Here is a 26,787-nt window from a genome sequence, read left to right as displayed (position 1 = left end):
AAAAAAATGAATGTCACATAATGGTTCAACCTCTGGCTATGGAAAAAGGAAATGTTTAATTTATTTACACAAAAGTCAATAGTAGTTCTCATCAGTTATTTTTATTATTATTATTATTATTTTTATTTCTATTATTATTATTATTATTATTATTTTATTATTATTATATATTATATATTTTTTTTTTTTTTTTTTTTTTCCAAAAGAAGGAACAGAGAATTGGGCCAGGTGAGGGTATTCCCTCAAAGGCCCAGTCCTCTGTTCTTAACGCTACCTCGCTAATGCGGGAAATGGCGAATAGTTTGAAAGAAGAAAGAAAAGATTTATTTATTTATTTTTATTATTATTATTATTATTATTATTATTATTATTATTATTATTATTATTTTATTATTATTATTATTATTATATTTATTATTATTATTATTATTATTATTATTGTACTCAGTCGCCATTTCCAGCATCAGCGAGGTAGTACCAGGAAACAGACGAAGAATGGCCCATCCACTCATATACACATAAACACCCATACATGCACTATACATACATATCAACATATACATCTATATACACACACATGTACATTTCATACTTGCTTGCCTTTATGCATTCCCAGTGCTAACCCCCCCCCCATAGGAAACAGCATCACTACCCCCTGCTTCAGTAAGGTAGCACCAGGAAAACAGACAAAAAAGGCCATATTCGTTCACAGTCTCTGGCTGTCATGTGCAGTGCACCAAAACCAGAATGGTATTATGAGTGCCATGATAACTACTCTGAGAATTTCAGTCTTTTAATCAGACTGCTCCATAATTTTCACATACTTTATGTAGCTGTTGTTTATGTTAGACGATCTCAGCTGTGATGACAGGCTGGTAGTGAAGAAAATAGAATCTTGGCATGATTTTGAAACCCATGATTTTGCTGCTGCTACTAATTGGAGTGTAAAATGTTTTTTTTTTTTTTTCATACTATTTGCCATTTCCCGCGTTAGCGAGGTAGCGTTAAGAACAGAGAACTGGGCCTTAGAGGGAATATCCTCACCTGACCCCCTTCTCTGTTCCTTCTTTTGGAAAATTAAAAAAAAACAAGAAAGGGGAGGATTTCCAGCCACCCGCTCCCTCGCCTTTTAGTCGCCTTCTACGACACGCAGGGAATACGTGGGAAGTATTCTTTCTCCCCTATCCCTATGCAAAGATATTTGGCAGCTTTTCTTTACTGGATGATTGATTGTGGGTGTTGGACTTGCCATAGAACTCATTAGAGCTCATTTGGAACATGAATGATGAACAAAGACTACTTCATTATGTGCAAAATATACATATTCTAGGTGCAAACTATGATGGCAATTTTTTTCTTTTAGATGGCTATGTACAAATTCATTTTGATTTGTAGATTTACACCAAATCCTTTGATGTATTTTCTTCCTTAAATTAAACAGTCAATGCATGATAAGATGCTGCTATTATGATGATTTTTTTCAGATTTTTTTTTTTTTTTTTTTTTTTTTTTTTTTTTTTTTTTTTAGACTTTGTCGCTGTCTCCCGCGTTTGCGAGGTAGCGCAAGGAAACAGACAAAAGAAATGGCCCAACCCCCCCCATACACATGTACATACACACGTCCACACACGCAAATATACATACCTACACAGCTTTCCATGGTTTACCCCGGACGCTTCACATGCCTTGATTCAATCCACTGACAGCACGTCAACCCCTGTATACCACATCGCTCCAATTCACTCTATTCCTTGCCCTCCTTTCACCCTCCTGCATGTTCAGGCCCCGATCACACAAAATCCTTTTCACTCCATCTTTCCACCTCCAATTTGGTCTCCCTCTTCTCCTCGTTCCCTCCACCTCCGACACATATATCCTCTTGGTCAATCTTTCCTCACTCATTCTCTCCATGTGCCCAAACCATTTCAAAACACCCTCTTCTGCTCTCTCAACCACGCTCTTTTTATTTCCACACATCTCTCTTACCCTTACGTTACTTACTCGATCAAACCACCTCACACCACACATTGTCCTCAAACATCTCATTTCCAGCACATCCATCCTCCTGCGCACAACTCTATCCATAGCCCACGCCTCGCAACCATACAACATTGTTGGAACTACTATTCCTTCAAACATACCCATTTTTGCTTTCCGGGATAATGTTCTCGACTTCCACACATTTTTCAAGGCTCCCAAAATTTTCGCCCCCTCCCCCACCCTATGATCCACTTCCGCTTCCATGGTTCCATCCGCTGACAGATCCACTCCCAGATATCTAAAACACTTCACTTCCTCCAGTTTTTCACCATTCAAACTCACCTCCCAATTGACTTGACCCTCAACCCTACTGTACCTAATAACCTTGCTCTTATTCACATTTACTCTTAACTTTCTTCTTCCACACACTTTACCAAACTCCGTCACCAGCTTCTGCAGTTTCTCACATGAATCCGCCACCAGCGCTGTATCATCAGCGAACAACAACTGACTCACTTCCCAAGCTCTCTCATCCCCAACAGACTTCATACTTGCCCCTCTTTCCAAGACTCTTGCATTTACCTCCCTAACAACCCCATCCATAAACAAATTAAACAACCATGGAGACATCACACACCCCTGCCGCAAACCTACATTCACTGAGAACCAATCACTTTCCTCTCTTCCTACACGTACACATGCCTTACATCCTCGATAAAAACTTTTCACTGCTTCTAACAACTTGCCTCCCACACCATATATTCTTAATACCTTCCACAGAGCATCTCTATCAACTCTATCATATGCCTTCTCCAGATCCATAAATGCTACATACAAATCCATTTGCTTTTCTAAGTATTTCTCACATACATTCTTCAAAGCAAACACCTGATCCACACATCCTCTACCACTTCTGAAACCACACTGCTCTTCCCCAATCTGATGCTCTGTACATGCCTTCACCCTCTCAATCAATACCCTCCCATATAATTTCCCAGGAATACTCAACAAACTTATACCTCTGTAATTTGAGCACTCACTCTTATCCCCTTTGCCTTTGTACAATGGCACTATGCACGCATTCCGCCAATCCTCAGGCACCTCACCATGAGTCATACATACATTAAATAACCTTACCAACCAGTCAACAATACAGTCACCCCCTTTTTTAATAAATTCCACTGCAATACCATCCAAACCTGCTGCCTTGCCGGCTTTCATCTTCCGCAAAGCTTTTACTACCTCTTCTCTGTTTACCAAATCATTTTCCCTAACCCTCTCACTTTGCACACCACCTCGACCCAAACACCCTATATCTGCCACTCTGTCATCAGACACATTCAACAAACCTTCAAAATACTCATTCCATCTCCTTCTCACATCACCACTACTTGTTATCACCTCCCCATTTACGCCCTTCACTGAAGTTCCCATTTGCTCCCTTGTCTTACGCACCCTATTTACCTCCTTCCAGAACATCTTTTTATTCTCCCTAAAATTTACTGATAGTCTCTCACCCCAACTCTCATTTGCCCTTTTTTTCACCTCTTGCACCTTTCTCTTGACCTCCTGTCTCTTTCTTTTATACTTCTCCCACTCAATTGCATTTTTTCCCTGCAAAAATCGTCCAAATGCCTCTCTCTTCTCTTTCACTAATACTCTTACTTCTTCATCCCACCACTCACTACCCTTTCTAAACAGCCCACCTCCCACTCTTCTCATGCCACAAGCATCTTTTGCGCAATCCATCACTGATTCCCTAAATACATCCCATTCCTCCCCCACTCCCCTTACTTCCATTGTTCTCACCATTTTCCATTCTGTACACAGTCTCTCCTGATACTTCTTCACACAGGTCTCCTTCCCAAGCTCACTTACTCTCAGCACCTTCTTCACCCCAACATTCACTCCTCTTTTCTGAAAACCCATACTAATCTTCACCTTAGCCTCCACAAGATAATGATCAGACATCCCTCCAGTTGCACCTCTCAGCACATTGACATCCAAAAGTCTCTCTTTCGCACGCCTGTCAATTAACACGTAATCCAATAACGCTCTCTGGCCATCTCTCCTACTTACATAAGTATACTTATGTATATCTCGCTTTTTAAACCAGGTATTCCCAATCATCAGTCCTTTTTCAGCACATAAATCTACAAGCTCTTCACCATTTCCATTTACAACACTGAACACCCCATGCATACCAATTATTCCCTCAACTGCCACATTACTCACCTTTGCATTCAAATCACCCATCACTATAACCCGGTCTCGTGCATCAAAACCGCTAACACACTCATTTAGCTGCTCCCAAAACACTTGCCTCTCATGATCTTTCTTCTCATGCCCAGGTGCATATCCACCAATAATCACCCACCTCTCTCCATCAACTTTCAATTTCACCCATATTAATCGAGAATTTACTTTCTTACATTCTATCACATACTCCCACAACTCCTGTTTCAGGAGTATTGCTTCAGATATCAGATATCAGCACAAAGAGCTTTTTGGCCAGAGATTCCTGATTTCATTCTACTTTGCAATGGTGCTGTATGGTTACAAAGCTTGGAGTATATATGAGAATTTATGGAAGAGGGCAAATATGTTGGAAATGAAATGTTCAAGGAAATCATGTTGGGTGAGGAGGGTTGATGGAGAATTAGATAATAAGGTAAGAGTGAGATGTGGTAACAAGAATACAGTTGTGAGAATTGGAGAGTGTATCCTGAAATTGTTTGGATGTATGGAGAGAATCATTGAGTAGAGGTTGACGAAGATGTTTGTGCCAGAAGTGGAGGGGACAAGGAGAAAGGAAGACAGAATTAGAGATGTAAGGATGTAGTGAATATTTTGAGCACTCAGTACCCATTGAAAGGTCTGATTGTGAATAGGAGCTCTTGATTGGGTTAAGGTCTGGGAAGTTATGCAGCCATTCCAGCATAGTTTTCTATGATAACCAGTTCATCACCCTTCTTGTCTTATTGCAGAGGAACTTTTCTGCATAAATTGATCACACCTATGAACTTTATTAAAAGGAAGCAGATGGTTCTTTGAAACCTTAATGTACTGTTCTCTAGTCATTGTAGTGTTTTTAAGTAAGAAGTACAACCTTGTCCTTCCCATTACACCACTGAAGCAACCCCAGATCATCACACCATATGGATGTTTCACCATCTTCCTTGTAATACAAGTCATAATAGCTAGCCTGACTCCACTGTTGCTTACTCCAGTCCTTTTATTTCTTTGCAAATGTGAGTTGTTTGTATGTCATTTCCTTCATAAGTAGGGGTTTGGTAGCTGGGTGGTGGTAAGGAATGTGAAGATCCATTTGAAGGCAACATGAAAGGTTTTTGAGAGAGATATCCCAGAATGAGTGGCTTTTATTGACTTTAGCAGCTGAAATATTTCATAGGATAGCTTCGATAATTCTTGTCATAGGAGATTATCTGTTGATCTAGAAGTCTTCCTTGGGTGACCAGGGAAAAGTTTTGGTGGTGGGACGACATTGTGCGGTAGACCAAGAGCACTGGAAAACAGCCACCTGATTGTGTTCTGAATGCCCAGTGTGCCTAGAAATCTCACATGTACCCACATTTTCTTGTTTCCAAACAAGAATTTGGATTTTATCCCATTTACTAGGTAATAGCCAACCAATTTGAAGCACAGTTGGAAGAATTACGGCACTGAAAAGCAAAATTTCCAAAATAAAATGGCAGGCAGGAGGAATAAAGAAAGAGCATCCTCAGAGTGCCTCAGGCACGTTCAGGTGGGTTGCTGGTGTTCACGTCATTAGAAACACCAGTTTCAGGTACCAGGTGTATGATGACTTAATTCCTAAAGTGTTAATTATAAACCGTTGAAGGTATATGGGGGAAAGGAAAAGACTTTTTCCCCAAAGAAGGAACAGAGAGAGGGGACAAATGAGAATTTTTTCCTCAAAGGCCCAGTGATCTGTTCTTGAAGCTACGTCACTGATGTAGGAAATGGCAAGTGTACATGAAAAAAATATTATTGTGTGCTTGGAAAGGAGACTTGTGTGAGGAAGCACCAGGAGAGATTGATTGCAGAATGAATAAAGGTGAGGAATGGGATGTATTTAGGGAAGTAGTGATGGTTTGCGCAAAAGATGCTTGTAGCATGAGAAAGTTGGGAGGTGGGCAGACTAGAAAGGGTAGTAAGTGAGTGGATGAAGAAGTAAGATTGTCAGTGAAAGAGAAGAGAGAGGCATTTGGACGATTTTTGCAAGGAAGTAGTGCAAATGACTGGGAGATGTACAAAAGAAAGAGACATGAGGTGAAAAAGAGGGCAAATGAGAGTCTGGGTGAGAGAGTATCATTAGATTATAGGGAGAATAAAAAGATGTTTTGGAAGGAGGTAAATAAAGTGCATAAGACAAGAGGGTTGGGGAAAATGATTTGGTAAACAGAGAAGAGGTAGTAAAAGCTTTGCGGAAGATGAAAGCCGGCAAGGCAGCAGGTTTGGATGGTATTGCAGTGGAATTTATTAAAAAAGGGGGTGACTGTATTGTTGACTGGTTGGTAAGGTTATTTAATGTATGTATGACTCATGGTGAGGTGCCTGAGGATTGGCAGAATGCGTGCATAGTGCCATTGTACAAAGGCAAAGGGGATAAGAGTGAGTGCTCAAATTACAGAGGTATAAGTTTGTTGAGTATTCCTGGGAAATTATATGGGAGGGTATTGATTGAGAGGGTGAAGGCATGTACAGAGCATCAGATTGGGGAAGAGCAGTGCGGTTTCAGAAGTGGTAGAGGATGTGTGGATCAGGTGTTTGCTTTGAAGAATGTATGTGAGAAATACTTAGAAAAGCAAATGGATTTGTATGTAGCATTTATGGATCTGGAGAAGGCATATGAGAGAGTTGATAGAGATGCTCTGTGGAAGGTATTAAGAATATATGGTGTGGGAGGCAAGTTGTTAGAAGCAGTGAAAAGTTTTTATCGAGGATGTAAGGCATGTGTACGTGTAGGAAGAGAGGAAAGTGATTGGTTCTCAGTGAATGTAGGTTTGCGGCAGGGGTGTGTGATGTCTCCATGGTTGTTTAATTTGTTTATGGATGGGGTTGTTAGGGAGGTAAATGCAAGAGTCCTGGAAAGAGGGGCAAGTATGAAGTCTGTTGGGGATGAGAGAGCTTGGGAAGTGAGTCAGTTGTTGTTCGCTGATGATACAGCGCTGGTGGCTGATTCATGTGAGAAACTGCAGAAGCTGGTGACTGAGTTTGGTAAAGTGTGTGGAAGAAGAAAGTTAAGAGTAAATGTGAATAAGAGCAAGGTTATTAGGTACAGTAGGGTTGAGGGTCAAGTCAATTGGGAGGTGAGTTTGAATGGAGAAAAACTGGAGGAAGTGAAGTGTTTTAGATATCTGGGAGTGGATCTGTCAGCGGATGGAACCATGGAAGCGGAAGTGGATCATAGGGTGGGGGAGGGGGCGAAAATTTTGGGAGCCTTGAAAAATGTGTGGAAGTCGAGAACATTATCTCGGAAAGCAAAAATGGGTATGTTTGAAGGAATAGTGGTTCCAACAATGTTGTATGGTTGCGAGGCATGGGCTATGGATAGAGTTGTGCGCAGGAGGATGGATGTGCTGGAAATGAGATGTTTGAGGACAATGTGTGGTGTGAGGTGGTTTGATCGAGTAAGTAACGTAAGGGTAAGAGAGATGTGTGGAAATAAAAAGAGCGTGGTTGAGAGAGCAGAAGAGGGTGTTTTGAAATGGTTTGGGCACATGGAGAGAATGAGTGAGGAAAGATTGACCAAGAGGATATATGTGTCGGAGGTGGAGGGAACGAGGAGAAGAGGGAGACCAAATTGGAGGTGGAAAGATGGAGTGAAAAAGATTTTGTGTGATCGGGGCCTGAACATGCAGGAGGGTGAAAGGAGGGCAAGGAATAGAGTGAATTGGAGCGATGTGGTATACAGGGGTTGACGTGCTGTCAGTGGATTGAATCAAGGCATGTGAAGCGTCTGGGGTAAACCATGGAAAGCTGTGTAGGTATGTATATTTGCGTGTGTGGACGTGTGTATGTACGTGTGTATGGGGGTTGGGCCATTTCTTTCGTCTGTTTCCTTGCGCTACCTCGCAAACGCGGGAGACAGCGACAAAGTATAAAAAAAAAAAAAAAGACAAGAGAACAGATGGGAACATCAGTGAAAAGGGCTAATGGGGAGGTAATAACAAGTAATGGTGAAGTGAGAAGATGGAGTGAGTATTTTGAAGGTTTGTTGAATATGTTTGATGATAGAGTGGCAGATATAGAGTGTTTTGGTCGAGGTGGTGTGCGAAGTGAGAGGGTCAGGGAGAATGGTTTGGTAAACAGAGAAGAGGTAGTGAAAGCTTTGCAGATGAAAGCTGGCAAGGCGGTGGGTTTGGACGGTATTACAGTGGAATTTATAAAAATAGTGGGTGACTGTGTTGTTGATTGGCTGGTAATATTATTCAGTGTATGTATGGTTCATGGTGAAGTGCCTGAGGATTGGCAGAATGCATGCGTAGTGCCATTGTACAAAGGCAAAGGGGTTAAAGGTTACTGTTCAAATTACAGAGGTATAAGTTTGTTGAGTATTCATGGGAAGTTATATGGGAGGGTATTGATTGAGAGGGTAAAGGCATGTACAGAGCATCAGATTGGGGGAAGAGCAGTGTGGTTTCAGAAGTGGTAGAGGATGTGTGGATCAGGTGTTTGCTTTGAAGAATGTATGTGAGAAATACTCGTCTTAACCAAGGATGTAAGGCATGTGTAAGAGTTGGAAGAGAGGAAAGTGATTGGTTCCCAGTGAATGTTGGTTTGCAGCAGGGGTGCATGATGTCTCCATGGTTGTTTAATTTGTTTATGGATGGGGTGGTTAGGGAGGTGAATGCAAGAGTTTTGAAGAGAAGGGTAAGTATGAAGTCTATTATGGATGACAGGGCTTAGGAAGTGAGCCAGTTGTTGTTCGCTGATGATATAGCACTGGTGGCTGATTCTGGTGAGAGACTGCAGAAGCTGGTTTGGTAAAGTGTGTGAAAGAAGAAAGCTGAGAGTAAATGTGAATAAGAGCAAGGTTATTAGGTTCAGTAGGGTTGAGGGACAAGTAGATAGGGAGGTAAGTTTGAATGGAGAAAAACTGGAGGAAGTGAAGTCATAGGGTGGGGGAGGGGGTGAAGGTTCTGTGAGCATTGAAGAATGTGTGGAAGGCGAGAACGTTATCTCAGAGAGGAAAAATGGGTGTTTGAAATAATAGTGGTTCCAGCAATGTTATATGCTTGCAAGGCATGGGCTGTAGATAGGGTTGTGCAGGGGGTGGATGTGTTGGAAATGAAATGTTTGAGGACAATATGTGGTGTAAGGTGGTTTGATCGAGTAAGTAATGAAATGGTAAGAGATGTGTGGTAATAGGAAGAGTGTGGTGTAGAGAGCAGAAGAGGGTGTGTTAAAATGGTTTTGTCACATGGAGAGAATGAGTGAGGAAAGATTGACAAAGAGAATATATGTGTCAGAGGTAGAGTTCGGAATGTGGAGAAGCAGGAGACCAAAGTGGAGGTGGAAGGATGGAGTGAAAAAGATTTCGAGTGATCGGCGCCTGAACGTACATCCATTCCTGTCGCTACCTCACCTCACTGGAAACAGCATCGCTACCCCCTGCTTCAATGAGGTAGTGCCAAGAAAACAGACAAAAAAGGCCACATTCGTTCATACTCAGTCCCTAGCTGTCATGTGTAGTGCATCCCTATCCACATCCAGGCCCCACAGACCTTTTATTGGTTTACCCCATATATTTCACATGCCATGGTACAGTTCGTTGACAGCATGTCAACCCTGGTACACCACATCATCCCTATTCATTCTGAATACTCCTTCAAAATACTCACTCCATCACTGCCTGTAATCAGTTCCCCTTTTGCTCCTTTCTTTGATGTCCCCAATTGTTCTCTTGTCTTTCACAGATTATTTACCTCCTTCCAAAACATCTTTATTTCCCTCCCTGAAGTTTCAGGATACTCACTCACCCCAGCTTTCATTTGCCCTTTTTTTCAACCCTTGCTACTTTCTCTTGTCCTCCTCTGCTTTCTCTTATACATCTCCCAATCATTGGCACTCCTTCCTTGAAAGTACTGTCCAAATGCTTCTTTTTTCTCTTTCTCTAGTAACTTAGTATTCATCCCACTTCCTACCTTTTGCATGCTATATGCATCTCTTGCCAATGCCATCACTGCTTCTCTAAATACCTCCCATTCTTCGTCCTCTCCCCTCACTTCATTTGCTCTCACCTTTTGCCATTCTACTCTCAATCTTTCCTAGTACTTCTTCACACAAGTCTCCATTCCAAGCTCGCTTACTCTCACCACTCTGTTCTTCCCAAGATTGTCTCCTCTTTTTCAAAAACCTCTACAACTATTCACCTTTGCCTCCAAAGGTAGTGATCAGACATTCCACTAGCTGCCCCTCTCAGCACATGTACATCCAAAAGTCTCTCTTTTACACACCTATCAGTTAATAAGTAATCTATTAATGCCTGTCGACCATCTCTCTTACTCACATATATATACTTTTGTACATCTCTCTTTTTAAACTAGTTATTTCCAATTACCCATCTTTTTTCAGCATACAACTCTACAAGCTCTTCACCATTTCTGTTCATAACACTGAATACCCCATGCACACCAATTATACCCTCGACTGCCACATTTCTTGACTTCGCATTTAAATCATGCATCACTAATACTTGCTCTCGTGCACCAAACTACTGACACACTCACTGAACTGCTCCCAAAACACTTGCTTCTCATGATCCTTCCTTTAATGACCAGGTGTATGAGTACCAATAATCCCCATCTCTCGCCATCCACTTTCAGTTTTACATCAATTATAGAATTCACTTTCCTACACTATCTCACACTCTCACAAATCCAGCTTCAGGAGTAGTGCGACCCCTTCCTTAGCTTTTGTCATCTCACCAACCCCGGACTTTACTCCGAAGACATATCCAAATCATTCTTCTCCTTTACCCTTGAGCTTTCTTTCACACAGAGCCAGAACATCCACGATTTGTTCCTCAAACTTACTGCCTGTTTCTCCTCTCTTCTCATCTTGGTTGCATCCACACACAGACACCCAAATCTGAGCCATCAAGGAGGATGAGCACTTCCTGCTTGACTCTTTCTTCTGTTTCCTCTTTTAGAAATTGAAATACAAGAATGGGAGAGTCCCACACCCTTTAGTTGCCTTCTACAATAGCAAAAATGGGTATGTTTGAAGGAATAGTAGTCCCAATAGATTATATGGTTTTGAGGCATGGGCTATAGATAGGGTTGTTTGTGTGGAGGAGGATGGATATTTTGGAAATTAAATGTTTGAGGACAATTAGTGATGTGAGGTGGTTTGCTCATGGAAGTTATGAAAGGATAAGAGAGATGTATGGTAATAAAAAGAGTATGGTTGAGAGAGCAGAAGAAGGTGTTGAAATGGTTTGGATATGTGAAACTGATGGGTGAGGAAAGGTTGACAAAGAGGGTAAATGTGTCAGAAGTGGAGGGAACATGGAGAAGCAGGAAACTAAATTGGAGGTGGAAGGATGGAGTGAATAAGATTTTGAGTGATTGGGGTCTGAATATGCAGGAGGGTGAAACACATGCAAGGAATAGAGTGAATTGGAACAATGTGGTATACTCTGGTCGACATGCTGTCAGTAGATTGAAACCTCTGGGGGAAACCATGGAAAGGTCTGTGTGACCTGGATGTGGATAGGGAGCTGTGGTTTTAGTGCATTACACATGACAGGTGGAGACTGAGTGTGATCGAATGTGGCCTTTTTTGTTTGTTTCCCTGGCACAACCTCACTGAAGCAGGGGGTAGTGATGCTGTTTCCCTCATAAAGAAGAATGGCACAAGGATAAAATATTCAAAAGGTATCTTAACATCTTTGAATATTTCATTGCTGCAGACAGAACTTAGCACTTGAATCAGTTAATATAGAATTCCCTTTGGGTTGAAGTTGATAAATGATTTTTGGAATATGATGTTTATTCAGGTAACCAAGGCAGGGAGATACTTATAAACAGTACTTGGGCTCATTAGAAAATAGAAAATTGGGGATTAAATTAGAAAATGCATGTAATTATGACTTGTCAGGATTATTGGTAAATGGAAGAAACAGTCATTGGAAATAATTTTTGTGACATCCATCGTCAAAGAAAGATTAGGTTAAGTGTAGATGTATGTGAATTTTTTTCTTTAACCAACATTGATATCTTTTTACAGATCCTGATGACCAAGGCTGTGATATATTTGGTAATATCCCTGCTGATGAAATTGTGCCATCACATCAACGCTTAAAATCCACAGATGAGACTGATAAAGAAAACTCACCGTCACAAAATGAAAAAACTTATGATATATTAACAGCATGTGGAGATGTTGCTCAGAAAATCAATGAGTCTGTACAAAGAAAATCTGAAAAACTTTCTAATTGTGAAGAAAGTACTTCTCTGAAAATAAACCTGAATCCCTTGGTAACTCAGCTGACTGAAGTGCAAGACTTAGTTAAGAAAGAAGAAATTTCAACAGAAAATGATACTGAGAACAAGGAGTCACCAAAAGAAGTATTTGAAGAAAAATGCATACCCCCAAGTGCTGAGAGAAGGGATAGTGGCAGCACTGCTCGAGAAGAAAATCAAGACTCAGAATGTGAAGAGAAATGGGATTCAAAGAAAATTACCATTGAGAGTAGTGAATTACCCCTCTTGGATGTGTTCCAGGTTGATGGCCGACCTCATAAGTATTGTCTTATGCTAGAACTCTTGACTCTCCTAAAAATGACTCAAGCAGAATTTATTATTTCTGCAAGAACTATTGAAACATTAGAACTGAGTCTTGAAGAATTTGAGAGCCGTGCCCACAGTTGCATATTGGGTTCATGCAGTCGTGCAATTGTTGATACCTGCTCTTGTGTGGTGCTGGTACGAGTCACCCCCACTGTGGAGAAACTTTTAGGTATTGAAACTGTGAAACTTTAAAAGAGTTTGAATGTTGTATGTAAAGTAGTCAGAAAGAAATATTACATAAAAGATTTTTTAAAGTTTATTTTAAGCTAAACAGTATGTGGATCTTTATGGTCGTTTTAGATCATGCCTGAGTGAAGGAGTCCAGATTTTTTAACTTTATACTGTTGATATTCTAAATCAACAGATTGTAGCTAATTTTTTATGAATCTACCTTCACTTCCTACTACAATGATGTGATTTTCTAGTTATGAGAGTATGAATATGTCATATACCATGTACAGTATATGTTATGAGCAACATTAATACATGCAGAGATAACTTGCTCTGTGATAAGGTTTATCAAAGATATACATAAACTGTGATAAGTCTTGTGTAAAGCCCAAAAGGTGATATGCAGACAGCTAAAGAAAATCTTCCAATTATATGGACCTTTGAACCAACAACGGAAATACTGGGCTTAGAAGATGCTGTTTAACATAATGACGGGTTTTTCTATGTTACATTATCAATGGTAGCTGGAAACTACTTTTACTCTTATAAATTGTATTAAGATTTAATGACCCTTGCAGTGATCTGTGACACTGCAAAAGTTTTCTGTAGAAATTGATCATGAAGAATGTTACAGTACCATTTTTGAGCTTATATAAGCTCAGTAAGTGGTGTATGCATATGGTTCATGGAAGATTTTAAATTGGGAATCTGTGTGCAATGAGTTGTTGCAATTGATATAGAGTTATCAATCACATTCACAGTATCTCAAAGTTCTTATATTTGAGATTACTCTGTACAAATGATGCTTAAGTTGATAGTATTGTACATAATGAACAAAAGTTGGATGTTAGCTTCTCAGCTGTCAGTAGCCAAAACTTATGACCAGATTACTGTTAATTACTGTTTGACTGAAGGATTATTGCTGCTGCTGTTGCACCACTACAGGTAATTTATCCTGCTTGTTCTGTATGTGTATGTATGTGTGTGTGTGTGTATGTGTGTATCTTTGTAAATGAAGTCTTGTGCAATTAACTTAAATATATTTTCTATGTAATGTATTGCCATGTAAATATATATATTCAGAGGTATAATTTTATGAATTTATTTGTAATCCATGAATGCCATGTTGGTAAGTAAATGGTTGAGGAAAATTTTGAAGATAAACATCAGAATTGGATATCAAACATCTTTTTTTCAATATGTTAAAACCTCAGCAAAGATAATATGAAAATGTGTAGACAGGATCTAGGTAAGATGTACCTTTACTATATTCAGATGAAACATGAAATGAAAAAGGTGCAGCAACCCTCTTTTTTTATCCAGATATTAACTTGGATTGCTAATAAGCAATTATAGTTAATAAATGTGTAGTGATGATCAAGTCACCCAAGTAACTGGCCACCAGTTATGAGGTTAATGCCAGGTGTGCTAGAAGAAATTCACTCTTGCTTTAGGAAGCCCTGGATGACAACAACCTTTCCACTTTAGGCCTCCCAGTCCATGTGAATTCATATTAGGTCCTCTTTTGTTTAGGTAATGGAGGTGGAGGGAAATGTCTCTGCCTCTTGCTATTGTTGATAGATCCAAGTGATATGATTGCTGTTGGCAATGCATATACTTTCAGTGAATGGTAATCTTATCACCAGATTTTATTTTTTTCTAAAAGGTTGGAGGAGAAGAGGTAGCCATCACCCATCACTACAAGTCTACTCACACCATTTCAAAATTTTCCATGCTTATGTTGCAACTACTATGCTAGACAATTGCCCTACACTCTCGGTTTATAAACGCACACACATTACTACACTTTATGACATATGGTTCTAACCATTGAATGTAGGTTCAGTAGGGTTGAGGGACAATTGAATTGGGATGTATGTTTGAATGGAAAAAAATTGCAGAAAATGAAGTGTATTAGATATCTGGGAGTGGACTTAGCAGTGAACGGAACCATGGAAGTGGAAGTGAGTCACAGGGTGGGGGAGGGGGCGAAGATTCTAGGAGCAATGAGAGGGTAAGACAGATGTGTAGTAATAAAAAGAGTGTGGTTTAGAGAGCAGAAGAGGGAGTGTGAAATGGTTTGGACATATGCAGAGAAAGAGAGGAAAGATTGACAAAGAGGATATATGTGTCAGATGTGGAGGGAACAAGAAGCGGGAGACCAAATTGGAGGTGGAAGAATGGAGTGAAAAAGATTGATTTTAAGTAGTTAGGGCCTGAACATACAAGAGGGTAAGAGGCATGCAAGAAATAGAGTAAATTGGAACGATGTGGTATACCAGGGTCAATGTGCTGTCAATGGATTGAAGTAGGGCATGTAAAGTATCTGGGGTAAACCATGGATTGTGGGGCCTGGATGTGGAAAGGGAGCTGTGGTTTTGGCGCATCACACATGACAGATAAAGACTGAGTGTGAACGAATGTGGCCTTTTTGTCTGTTCATGGTGCTGCCTCTCTGGAAAGAGGATGGGGGGATGCTTTTTCGTGTGTGGCGGGGTGGCAATAGGAATGAATGAAGGCAGCAAGTATGGATATATATACATGTTTATATATGTATATGTCTGTGTATGTATATGTATGTATATGTTGAAATATATATGTATATACATGTGCATGCCTCTACATTTCAACATATACGTGCATATACATATTTTTTTTTTCTTTTTTTTTTTTTTTTTTGTCGCTGTCTCCCGCGTTTGCGAGGTAGCACAAGGAAACAGACGAAAGAAATGGCCCAACCCACCCCCATACACATGTATATACATACGTCCACACACGCAAATATACGTACCTACACAGCTTTCCATGGTTTACCCCAGACGCTTCACATGCCCTGATTCAATCCACTGACAGCACGTCAACCCCGGTATACCACATCGATCAAATTCACTCTATTCCTTGCCCTCCTTTCACCCTCCTGCATGTTCAGGCCCTGATCACACAAAATCTTTTTCACTCCATCTTTCCACCTCCAATTTGGTCTCCCACTTCTCGTTCCCTCCACCTCCGACACATATATCCTCTTGGTCAATCTTTCCTCACTCATTCTCTCCATGTGCCCAAACCATTTCAAAACACCCTCTTCTGCTCTCTCAACCACGCTTTTTTTATTTCCACACATCTCTCTTACCCTTACGTTACTTACTCGATCAAACCACCTCACACCACACATTGTCCTCAAACATCTCATTTCCAGCACATCCATTCTCCTGCGCACAACTCTATCCATAGCCCACGCCTCGCAACCATACAACATTGTTGGAACCACTATTCCTTCAAACATACCCATTTTTGCTTTCCGAGATAATGTTCTCGACTTCCACACTTTCTTCAAGGCTCCCAGGATTTTCGCCCCCTCCCCCACCCTATGATCCACTTCCGCTTCCATGGTTCCATCCGCTGCCATATTATTATTATTATTATTATTATTATTATTATTATTATTTTGCTTTGTCGCTGTCTCCCGCGTTAGCGAGGTAGCGCAAGGAAACAGACGAAAGAATGGCCCAACTCACCCACAACACATGTATATACATACACGTCAACACATGCAAATATACATACCTATACATCTCAATGTACACATATATATACACACACAGACATATACATATATACACATTTACATAATTCATACTGTCTGCCTTTATTTATTCCCATCGCCACCTCGCCACACATGGAATAACAAACCCCTCCCCCCTCATGTGTGCGAGGTAGCGCTAGGAAAAGACAACAAAGGCCCCATTCATTCACACTCAGTCTCTAGCTGTCATGTAATAATGCTCCGAAACCACACACACACACATATGGTTGTTTAATTTGTTTATGGATGGGGTTGTTAGGGAGGTAAATGCAAGAGTCCTGGAAAGAGGGGCAAGTATGAAGTCTGTTGGGGATGAGAGAGCCTGGGAAGTGAGTCAGTTGTTGTTCGCTGATGATACAGCGCTGGTGGCTGATTCATGTGAGAAACTGCAGAAGCTGGTGACTGAGTTTGGTAAAGTGTGTGGAAGAAGAAAGTTAAGAGTAAATGTGAATAAGAGCAAGGTTATTAGGTACAGTAGGGTTGAGGGTCAAGTCAATTGGGAGGTAAGTTTGAATGGAGAAAAACTGGAGGAAGTGAAGTGTTTTAGATATCTGGGAGTGGATCTGTCAGCGGATGGAACCATGGAAGCGGAAGTGGATCATAGGGTGGGGGAGGGGGCGAAAATTTTGGGAGCCTTGAAAAATGTGTGGAAGTCGAGAACATTATCTCGGAAAGCAAAAATGGGTATGTTTGAAGGAATAGTGATTCCAACAATGTTGTATGGTTGCGAGGCGTGGGCTATGGATAGAGTTGTGCGCAGGAGGATGGATGTGCTGGAAATGAGATGTTTGAGGACAATGTGTGGTGTGAGGTGGTTTGATCGAGTAAGTAACGTAAGGGTAAGAGAGATGTGTGGAAATAAAAAGAGCGTGGTTGAGAGAGCAGAAGAGGGTGTTTTGAAATGGTTTGGGCACATGGAGAGAATGAGTGAGGAAAGATTGACCAAGAGGATATATGTGTCGGAGGTGGAGGGAACGAGGAGAAGAGGGAGACCAAATTGGAGGTGGAAAGATGGAGTGAAAAAGATTTTGTGTGATCGGGGCCTGAACATGCAGGAGGGTGTAAGGAGGGCAAGGAATAGAGTGAATTGGAGCGATGTGGTATACAGGGGTTGACGTGCTGTCAGTGGAGTGAATCAAGGCATGTGAGGCGTCTGGGGTGGACCATGGAAAGCTGTGTAGGTATGTATACACGTGTGTGGACATGTGTATGTACATGTGTATGGGGGGGGGTTGGGCCATTTCTTTCGTCTGTTTCCTTGCGCTACCTCGCAGACGCGGGAGACAGCGACAAAGTATAAAAAAAAAAAAAAAAAAAAAAAATATATATATATATATATATATATATATATATATATATTTGATTTGGTAAACAGAGAAGAGGTAGTAAAAGCTTTGCGGAAGATGAAAGCCGGCAAGGCAGCAGGTTTGGATGGTATTGCAGTGGAATTTATTAAAAAAGGGGGTGACTGTATTGTTGACTGGTTGGTAAGGTTATTTAATGTATGTATGACTCATGGTGAGGTGCCTGAGGATTGGCGGAATGCGTGCATAGTGCCATTGTACAAAGGCAAAGGGGATAAGAGTGAGTGCTCAAATTACAGAGGTATAAGTTTGTTGAGTATTCCTGGGAAATTATATGGGAGGATATTGATAGAGAGGGTGAAGGCATGTACAGAGCATCAGATTTGGGAAGAGCAGTGTGGTTTCAGAAGTGGTAGAGGATGTTTGGATCAGGTGTTTGCTTTGAAGAATGTATGTGAGAAATACTTAGAAAAGCAAATGGATTTGTATGTAGCATTTATGGATCTGGAGAAGGCATATGATAGAGTTGATAGAGATGCTCTGTGGAAGGTATTAAGAATATATGGTGTGGGAGGCAAGTTGTTAGAAGCAGTGAAAAGTTTTTATCGAGGATGTAAGGCATGTGTACGTGTAGGAAGAGAGGAAAGTGATTGGTTCTCAGTGAATGTAGGTTTGCGGCAGGGGTGTGTGATGTCTCCATGGTTGTTTAATTTGTTTATGGATGGGGTGGTTAGGGAGGTGAATGCAAGAGTTTTGGAAAGAGGGGCAAGTATGAAGTCTGTTGGGGATGAGAGAGCTTGGGAAGTGAGTCAGTTGTTGTTCGCTGATGATACAGCGCTGGTGGCTGATTCATGTGAGAAACTGCAGAAGCTGGTGACTGAGTTTGGTAAAGTGTGTGAAAGAAGAAAGTTAAGAGTAAATGTGAATAAGAGCAAGGTTATTAGGTACAGTAGGGTTGAGGGTCAAGTCAATTGGGAGGTGAGTTTGAATGGAGAAAAACTGGAGGAAGTGAAGTGTTTTAGATATCTGGGAGTGGATCTGGCAGCGGATGGAACCATGGAAGTGGAAGTTGATCATAGGGTAGGGGAGGGGGCAAAAATTCTGGGAGCCTTGAAGAATGTGTGGAAGTCGAGAACATTATCTCGGAAAGCAAAAATGGGTATGTTTGAAGGAATAGTGGTTCCAACAATGTTGTATGGTTGCAAGGCGTGGGCTATGGATAGAGTTGTGCGCAGGAGGATGGATGTGCTGGAAATGAGATGTTTGAGGACAATGTGTGGTGTGAGGTGGTTTGATCGAGTAAGTAACGTAAGGGTAAGAGAGATGTGTGGAAATAAAAAGAGCGTGGTTGAGAGAGCAGAAGAGGGTGTTTTGAAATGGTTCGGGCACATGGAGAGAATGAGTGAGGAAAGATTGACCAAGAGGATATATGTGTCGGAGGTGGAGGGAACGAGGAGAAGAGGGAGACCAAATTGGAGGTGGAAAGATGGAGTGAAAAAGATTTTGTGTGATCGGGGCCTGAACATGCAGGAGGGTGAAAGGAGGGCAAGGAATAGAGTGAATTGGAGCCATGTGGTATACCGGGGTTGACGTGCTGTTAGTGGATTGAATCAAGGCATGCGAAGCGTCTGGGGTAAACCATGGAAAGCTATGTAGGTATGTATATTTGCGTGTGTGGACGTATGTATATACATGTGTATGGGGGTGAGTTGGGCCATTTCTTTCGTCTGTTTCCTTGCACTACCTCGCAAACGCGGGAGACAGCGGCAAAGTATAATAAAAAATATATATATATATATATATATATATATATATTTTAGGGAAAATGATTTGGTAAACAGAGAAGAGGTAGTAAAAGCTTTGCGGAAGATGAAAGCCGGCAAGGCAGCAGGTTTGGATGGTATTGCAGTGGAATTTATTAAAAAAGGGGGTGACTGTATTGTTGACTGGTTGGTAAGGTTATTTAATGTATGTATGACTCATGGTGAGGTGCCTGAGGATTGGCGGAATGCGTGCATAGTGCCATTGTACAAAGGCAAAGGGGATAAGAGTGAGTGCTCAAATTACAGAGGTATAAGTTTGTTGAGTATTCCTGGTAAATTATATGGGAGGGTATTGATTGAGAGGGTGACGGCATGTACAGAGCATCAGATTGGGGAAGAGCAGTGTGGTTTCAGAAGTGGTAGAGGATGTGTGGATCAGGTGTTTGCTTTGAAGAATGTATGTGAGAAATACTTAGAAAAGCAAATGGATTTGTATGTAGCATTTATGGATCTGGAGAAGGCATATGATAGAGTTGATAGAGATGCTCTGTGGAAGGTATTAAGAATATATGGTGTGGGAGGCAAGTTGTTAGAAGCAGTGAAAAGTTTTTATCGAGGATGTAAGGCATGTGTACGTGTAGGAAGAGAGGAAAGTGATTGGTTCTCAGTGAATGTAGGTTTGCGGCAGGGGTGTGTGATGTCTCCATGGTTGTTTAATTTGTTTATGGATGGGGTTGTTAGGGAGGTAAATGCAAGAGTCTTGGAAAGAGGGGCAAGTATGAAGTCTGTTGGGGATGAGAGAGCTTGGGAAGTGAGTCAGTTGTTGTTCGCTGATGATACAGCGCTGGTGGCGGATTCATGTGAGAAACTGCAGAAGCTGGTGACGGAGTTTGGTAAAGTGTGTGGAAGAAGAAAGTTAAGAGTAAATGTGAATAAGAGCAAGGTTATTAGGTACAGTAGGGTTGAGGGTCAAGTCAATTGGGAGGTGAGTTTGAATGGAGAAAAACTGGAGGAAGTGAAGTGTTTTAGATATCTGGGAGTGGATCTGTCAGCGGATGGATCCATGGAAGCGGAAGTGGATCATAGGGTGGGGGAGGGGGCGAAAATTTTGGGAGCCTTGAAGAATGTGTGGAAGTCAAGAACATTATCCCGGAAAGCAAAAATGGGTATGTTTGAAGGAATAGTGGTTCCAACAATGTTGTATGGTTGCGAGGCGTGGGCTATGGATAGAGTTGTTCGCAGGAGGATGGATGTGCTGGAAATGAGATGTTTGAGGACAATGTGTGGTGTGAGGTGGTTTGATCGAGTAAGTAACGTAAGGGTAAGAGAGATGTGTGGAAATAAAAAGAGCGTGGTTGAGAGAGCAGAAGAGGGTGTTTTGAAATGGTTTGGGCACATGGAGAGAATGAGTGAGGAAAGATTGGCCAAGAGGATATATGTGTCGGAGGTGGAGGGAACGAGGAGAAGAGGGAGACCAAATTGGAGGTGGAAAGATGGAGTGAAAAGGATTTTGTGTGATCGGGGCCTGAACATGCAGGAGGGTGAAAGGAAGGCAAGGAATAGAGTGAATTGGAGCGATGTGGTATACCGGGGTTGACGTGCTGTCAGTGGATTGAATCAGGGCATGTGAAGCGTCCGGGGTAAACCATGGAAAGCTGTGTAGGTATGTATATTTGCGTGTGTGGACGTGTGTATGTACATGTGTATGGGGGGGGTTGGGCCATTTCTTTCGTCTGTTTCCTTGCGCTACCTCGCAAACGCGGGAGACAGCGACGAGGTATAAAAAAAAAAAAAAAAATTATATTTATTTTATTATACTTTGTCGCTGTCTCCCGCGTTTGCGAGGTAGCGCAAGGAAACAGACGAAAGAAATGGCCCAACCCCCCCCCATACACATGTATATACATACATCCACACACGCAAATATACATACCTACACAGCTTTCCATGGTTTACCCCAGACGCTTCGCATGCCTTGATTCAATCCACTAACAGCACGTCAACCCCGGTATACCACATGGCTCCAATTCACTCTATTCCTTGCCCTCCTTTCACCCTCCTGCATATATATATATATATATATATATATATATATATATATATATATATATATATATATATATATATATATATATATATATACATACACAGATATATACGTATATACACATGTGCATATTCATACTTGCTGCCCTTAACCATTTCCATTGCCACCCCACTAGGAAAACACAAAAAAGGCCACATTCGTTCACACTCAATTTCTAGCTGTCATGTGTAATGCACTGAAACTACAGCTCCCTTTCCACATCCAGGCCCCACAGACCTTTCCATGGTTTACCCCAGATGCTTCACATGCCCTGATTCAATCCCCTGACAGCACGTCGACCCCAGTATACCACATTGTTCCGGTTCATTCTGTTTCTTGCACAGGAGGTAAGTTTGAATGGAGAAAAGCTGGAAGAAGTGAAGTGTTTTAGATATCTGGGAGTGGATTTGGCAGTGGATGGAACCATGGAAGCGGAAGTGAATCATAGGGTGGGGGAGGGGGCGAAAGTTCTGGGAGCGTTGAAGAATGTGTGGAAGTCAAGAATGTTATGATGGAAAGCAAAAATGGGTATGTTTGAAGGAATAGTGGTTCCAACAATGATTTATGGTTGTGAGACGTGGGCTATAGATAGAGTTGTGCGGAGGAGGATGGATGTGCTGGAAATGAGATGTTTGAGGGCCACACAGAATTTCCCAGATTTAACCCAGATGTTTCACATGCCGTGGTTCAGTCTACTTATAGCACACCGACCCCAGTATACCACATCATTCCAATTCACTCTATTCCTTGCATGCCTCTCTCCCTCCTATATGTTCAGGGCCTGATCGCTCAAAATCTTTTTCATTCCATCTTTCCACCTCCAGTTTGGCTTCCCACTTCTCTTTGTTCCCTCCACCTCTGACACATATATCCTCTTTGTAAATTTTTCTCACTCATTCTCTCCATATGTCCAAACCAATTCAACATACCCTCCTCTGCTCTCTCAACCACACTCTTTTTATTTCCACACATCTCTCTTACTGTTTCATTATTTACTCGATCAAGCCACCTCATGCTACATATTGTCCTCAAACATTTCATTTCCAACATGTTCACCCTCCTCCGTACAACCCTATCCATAACCCTTGACTCGCAGCCATATGATATTGTTAGAACTACTATTCCTTCAAACATACCCGTTTTTGCTCTGAGATAAAGTTCTCTCCTCCATACATTATTCATCACTCCCAAAACCTCCCCCACCCTGTAACTCACTTCCGCTTTCAAGTCCACTCCCAGACATCTAAAACGCTTAACTTCTCGAATTTTTTCTCATTCAAACTTACATCCTAATGAACTTGTCCCTCAACCCTTATTCTTATTCACATATACCCTCAACTTTCTCCTTTCACACACTTTTCCAAACTCAGTCACCTACTTCTGAAGTTTCTCCCTCGAATCAGCCACCAGAGCTGTATCATTGGCGAACAACAACTGACTCACTTCCCAGGCCCTCTCATCCCCAACACTCTGCATACTCGCCCTTCTCTCCAAAACTCTTGCATTTACCTCCCTAATCACCCCATCCATAAACAAATTAAACTATCATGGGGACATCACATTCCCTGCCCTGATTGCTGTTTCCCGCATTAGCAAGGTAGTGCCAGGAAACATAAAGAGAGACCCATCCACTCATATACACACATATAAACATAATGTACACATAAACATACTCATATTTGCTCACCTTCATCCATTCCTGGCACCACCCTGCCCCACAGGAAACAGCATCGACACCCCCTGCATCAGTGAGGTAGTGCCAGGAAACAGGCAAAGGATGTAAGGATGTTTGGAGTGTGAGAGAAACAAGAGAACAAATGGGTTACTTCAGACTGGGGAAGTAGTAACAGGTAGTGTTGAGGTAAAGAAGAGATGGAATGATTATTTTGAAGGATTGTTAAATGTGTTTGTGACACATTGGCAGATGTAGGGTGTTTTGGTCTGGGAGGCAGACAAAGTGAGAGAGTAATGGAAAGTGGCTTGGGAAAAGAGAAGAGGTGGTAAAAGCTGTGCGTAAGATGAAACTGGCAAGGTGGCTGGAATGGATGGTATTGCAGTTGATTTTTTGTCCATAGGAAGGGACTTTTGTTGATTAGTTAGTTGGGATTTTTAATCTTTGTATCAATCATGGTGAGGTTCCCTGATGATTGGCAAAATGCATATATAAATGCAAGGAGGACAGAGGTGAGTGTTCAAACTACAGATGTATTAGTTTGTTAAGTGTAGCTGGCATGTTGTATGGGCCAGCTGTAATTGTGACAATGAAGGCATGTACAGAGCATCAAGTTGGGGAGGAACAGTGTGGTTCCAGAAGTGGCAGAGGATGTGTAGTAGATCAGGTATGTGCTCTAAAGAATCTGTGTGAGAAATACTGAGAGAAATAAAAGGATTTCCATGCAGCATTTATGGATCATGGATCTGGAGAAAGCATATGATAGGTTGATAGAGATTCCTTGTGGAAGGTCATACAAAAATACGGTGTGGGACGAAACTTATGAGAAGCAGTGAGAAGTTCATATCAAGAGTGTAAGGGGTGTGTGTGAGTAGAATGAGAGGAGAGTGTATGGGTTTATAGCAAGGATGTGATATCACCATGGCTGTTTAATTAGTTTATGGTTGGGATCGTGAGGGAGGTAAATGCAAGGGTCTTGGAGGAGGGGAGGGGGCCTGAACAGTAAGTCACATGTTTGCTGGATGAAACTGTGCTGGTGGTAGATTTGAGTTAGAAATGGAAGAAGTAAGCGTCTGAATTTGGGAGAGTGTGAAAGGAGAAAGAGTGAATGTTTGTAAAAGGAAAATTATTAGGTTTAGCAGTGTACAGGAACAGTTTAATTGCATTTTTGATTTTGAATATGCATGGAGAAAATGTGCTCTAGATACCTGAGAGTGGACATAGCAGAGAATGGAACCGTGGAAGTGGAAATGAGTCATAGGATGGGTAAGGGGGCAAAGGTTTTAGGAGCATTGAGGAATGTGTGGAAAGAGAGGTCATTATCTGTGAGGGCAGAAATGAGTATGTTTGAAGGTATAGTAGTGCCCACACCTGTTTGAAGGTAGTAGTGCCCACACCATTGTATGGATGCGAACCATGGGTTGTAGATGAGAATGTGCAGAGGAGGGTGGATGTGCTTGAGACGAAATGTTTGAGGACAATACATGGTGTAAGATGGTTTAATCAAGCAAGTAAAAATAGAGTTAGAGAGAGGTTTGGTAATAGGAAGAGTGTGGTTGAGAAGGCTGAAAGGGTGTGCTGATATGGTTTGGACATGTGGAGAGAATGAGTGAGATATTGGCAAATTAGGATGTATGTGTCAGAATTGGACAAGGAAATGGAGGAGATGGAAGAATGGAGTGAAAATGATTTTGATTGCTTGGATCCTGAACATGTAGGAAGTAGGAAGGTGAATGGTGTACACAGGATGGAGCAACTTGGAGCAATATGGTAAACAAGGGTGATGTACTTTCAATGGACAGAAGTGGGTGAGAACTGGAGTCAAGGCAAGGGCTAGTTTCTGTTTCTTGAATGATGGATGGTGGTCAGGGGTCCACATGAAGTCATTCCTGGGGTTGAGAAGGGAGCAGAGAGTGTCTACTGCTGTTGCTGTTATGTTACTATGCTTGGATAAAGTGTGCTAGCTGGTTCATGAGACCCATGAATGACCTAAGGTCCATCATGTTGGTGGGGGTGGGGAAATCCACAATCTCACAAACATTATCTGGGTCTGAAGTCACACTCTCAGTTGTGTAGCCATAACCACAGAATTCAGCAGACTGGCTGGAATACACAAACTTGTTATGGTTCATGGTTATACTGTGTTTATGACATCATTGAAGGATCTCCTGGATGAATTGAAAGTGAACTTGAGTTGATTCCCATGACCTTGGCACAGTTGTTGACACTTTCAATTGCGATGTCACCATGTCTGCAAAATTCATCCCATGAATACAAATCCCTTGGAGCAATGAAAAACTTGTCATGTCCCCACAGCATAATGAAGGTAGTAAGTGGCTGCACCTCATCTGCTAGCATTAGGGTGGGTGGTTGCAAAACTTGCTCGTTCAGCTTGATGAGATTCTTAGTGATGCAGATTCCTCCCTTATGCTTCGATGCAACCACAGTGGGATGAACCACTCCGTTATTTCTTCACCTTGTGACTGGATGATCTCATGCTGCACCATGCTGTCTAGCATCTGCTTAGTATGTACTTGCCAGGTTAGGGGGATGGCTCAGGGAGTATGCAGTGCAAAGGGCTGCACTTCCTCCTGCAGGGGGATCTTCATTGGCGGACCAGAAATAGTCCGCAGTTGTGTTCCCCCTTGGAACTCCTCTGGGTTCACCAGGACATCCTTGGACTCTTCCAGAAGCTTCTGACATCACCGTGCATTGGTTGTGGAGCAAGTTTATCTGCTTGTGGTGGTTAGCAGGGATGATGCTGAGGGCTCTGGCATCATACTATGGGAGCAAGGTATCATCTCTGTCATGGAATAAGTTGACAGTGGAGTCATTTTACACATTCGTAGGGTGAGAGTTGCCTTTAATGATCCCATAGGTGACAGTTTACTGCCATTTGACAAGAGACTCTCCTCATCCTTTGGAGAGCAGAGGTCCAACTTGCAGAAGCCGAGCTGTTGCAGCTGTCATGGTCTGGTGGCTGTCATTTTTGCATTGGTGTTGAATGTGCACAGCAGACCCCTTAATGTGTCCCATCTGGTGAAAATACTCTGACGTTGACTTAAGGTGTTATCGTTGGCTAGGGCCCTGTGGATGTCACTCAGCTTCAAGCAGCATGCAGCTTTACTTTTTGGCTTGTCATTGTCACAGGGTTTTTGTGAATCCTGTAGCTTCTTGAGTGGGAACATTTTTTTTTTTTACTCGGCAAGGCAATGCTTCTCTTGTGCTTCAGGAGTTAAAGTGAAACCATAGTCAAGCCATTGCTGATGATGTTCTACTTGTTTGCTGGCATGAGTTGTCAAGCACTGGCAATGCTTTGATGTCTTTTAAACAGCCTTTGACTTACCTGCCAGATTTGCATTGGTGTTATAGGTCAAATTCTCTCTGCGACACAGATTTTTTTTGAGT

The 26,787-nt window shown here is 41.7% G+C and overlaps 1 protein-coding gene across 1 annotated transcript in view; it reads left to right on the top strand.

Annotated features, from left to right (window-relative positions):
- LOC139750802 (uncharacterized) overlaps positions 1-14,062 on the top strand; it is a 638,860-nt gene extending 624,798 nt beyond the window's left edge. The window contains exon 7 of the mRNA XM_071665553.1: positions 12,238-14,062. Coding sequence (XP_071521654.1) covers positions 12,238-12,992 — 755 coding nt within the window. The 3' untranslated portion in view covers positions 12,993-14,062. The remainder of the gene's footprint in view (positions 1-12,237) is intronic.
- The last annotated feature ends 12,725 nt before the right edge of the window (positions 14,063-26,787 follow it).

Source organism: Panulirus ornatus, chromosome 10 (assembly GCF_036320965.1).
Source record: "Panulirus ornatus isolate Po-2019 chromosome 10, ASM3632096v1, whole genome shotgun sequence".
In the NCBI taxonomy this organism is placed as follows: domain Eukaryota; kingdom Metazoa; phylum Arthropoda; class Malacostraca; order Decapoda; family Palinuridae; genus Panulirus; species Panulirus ornatus.
The sequence above is the reverse complement of the archived record's forward strand: the minus strand, read 5'-3'. Positions and strand labels throughout refer to the sequence as shown.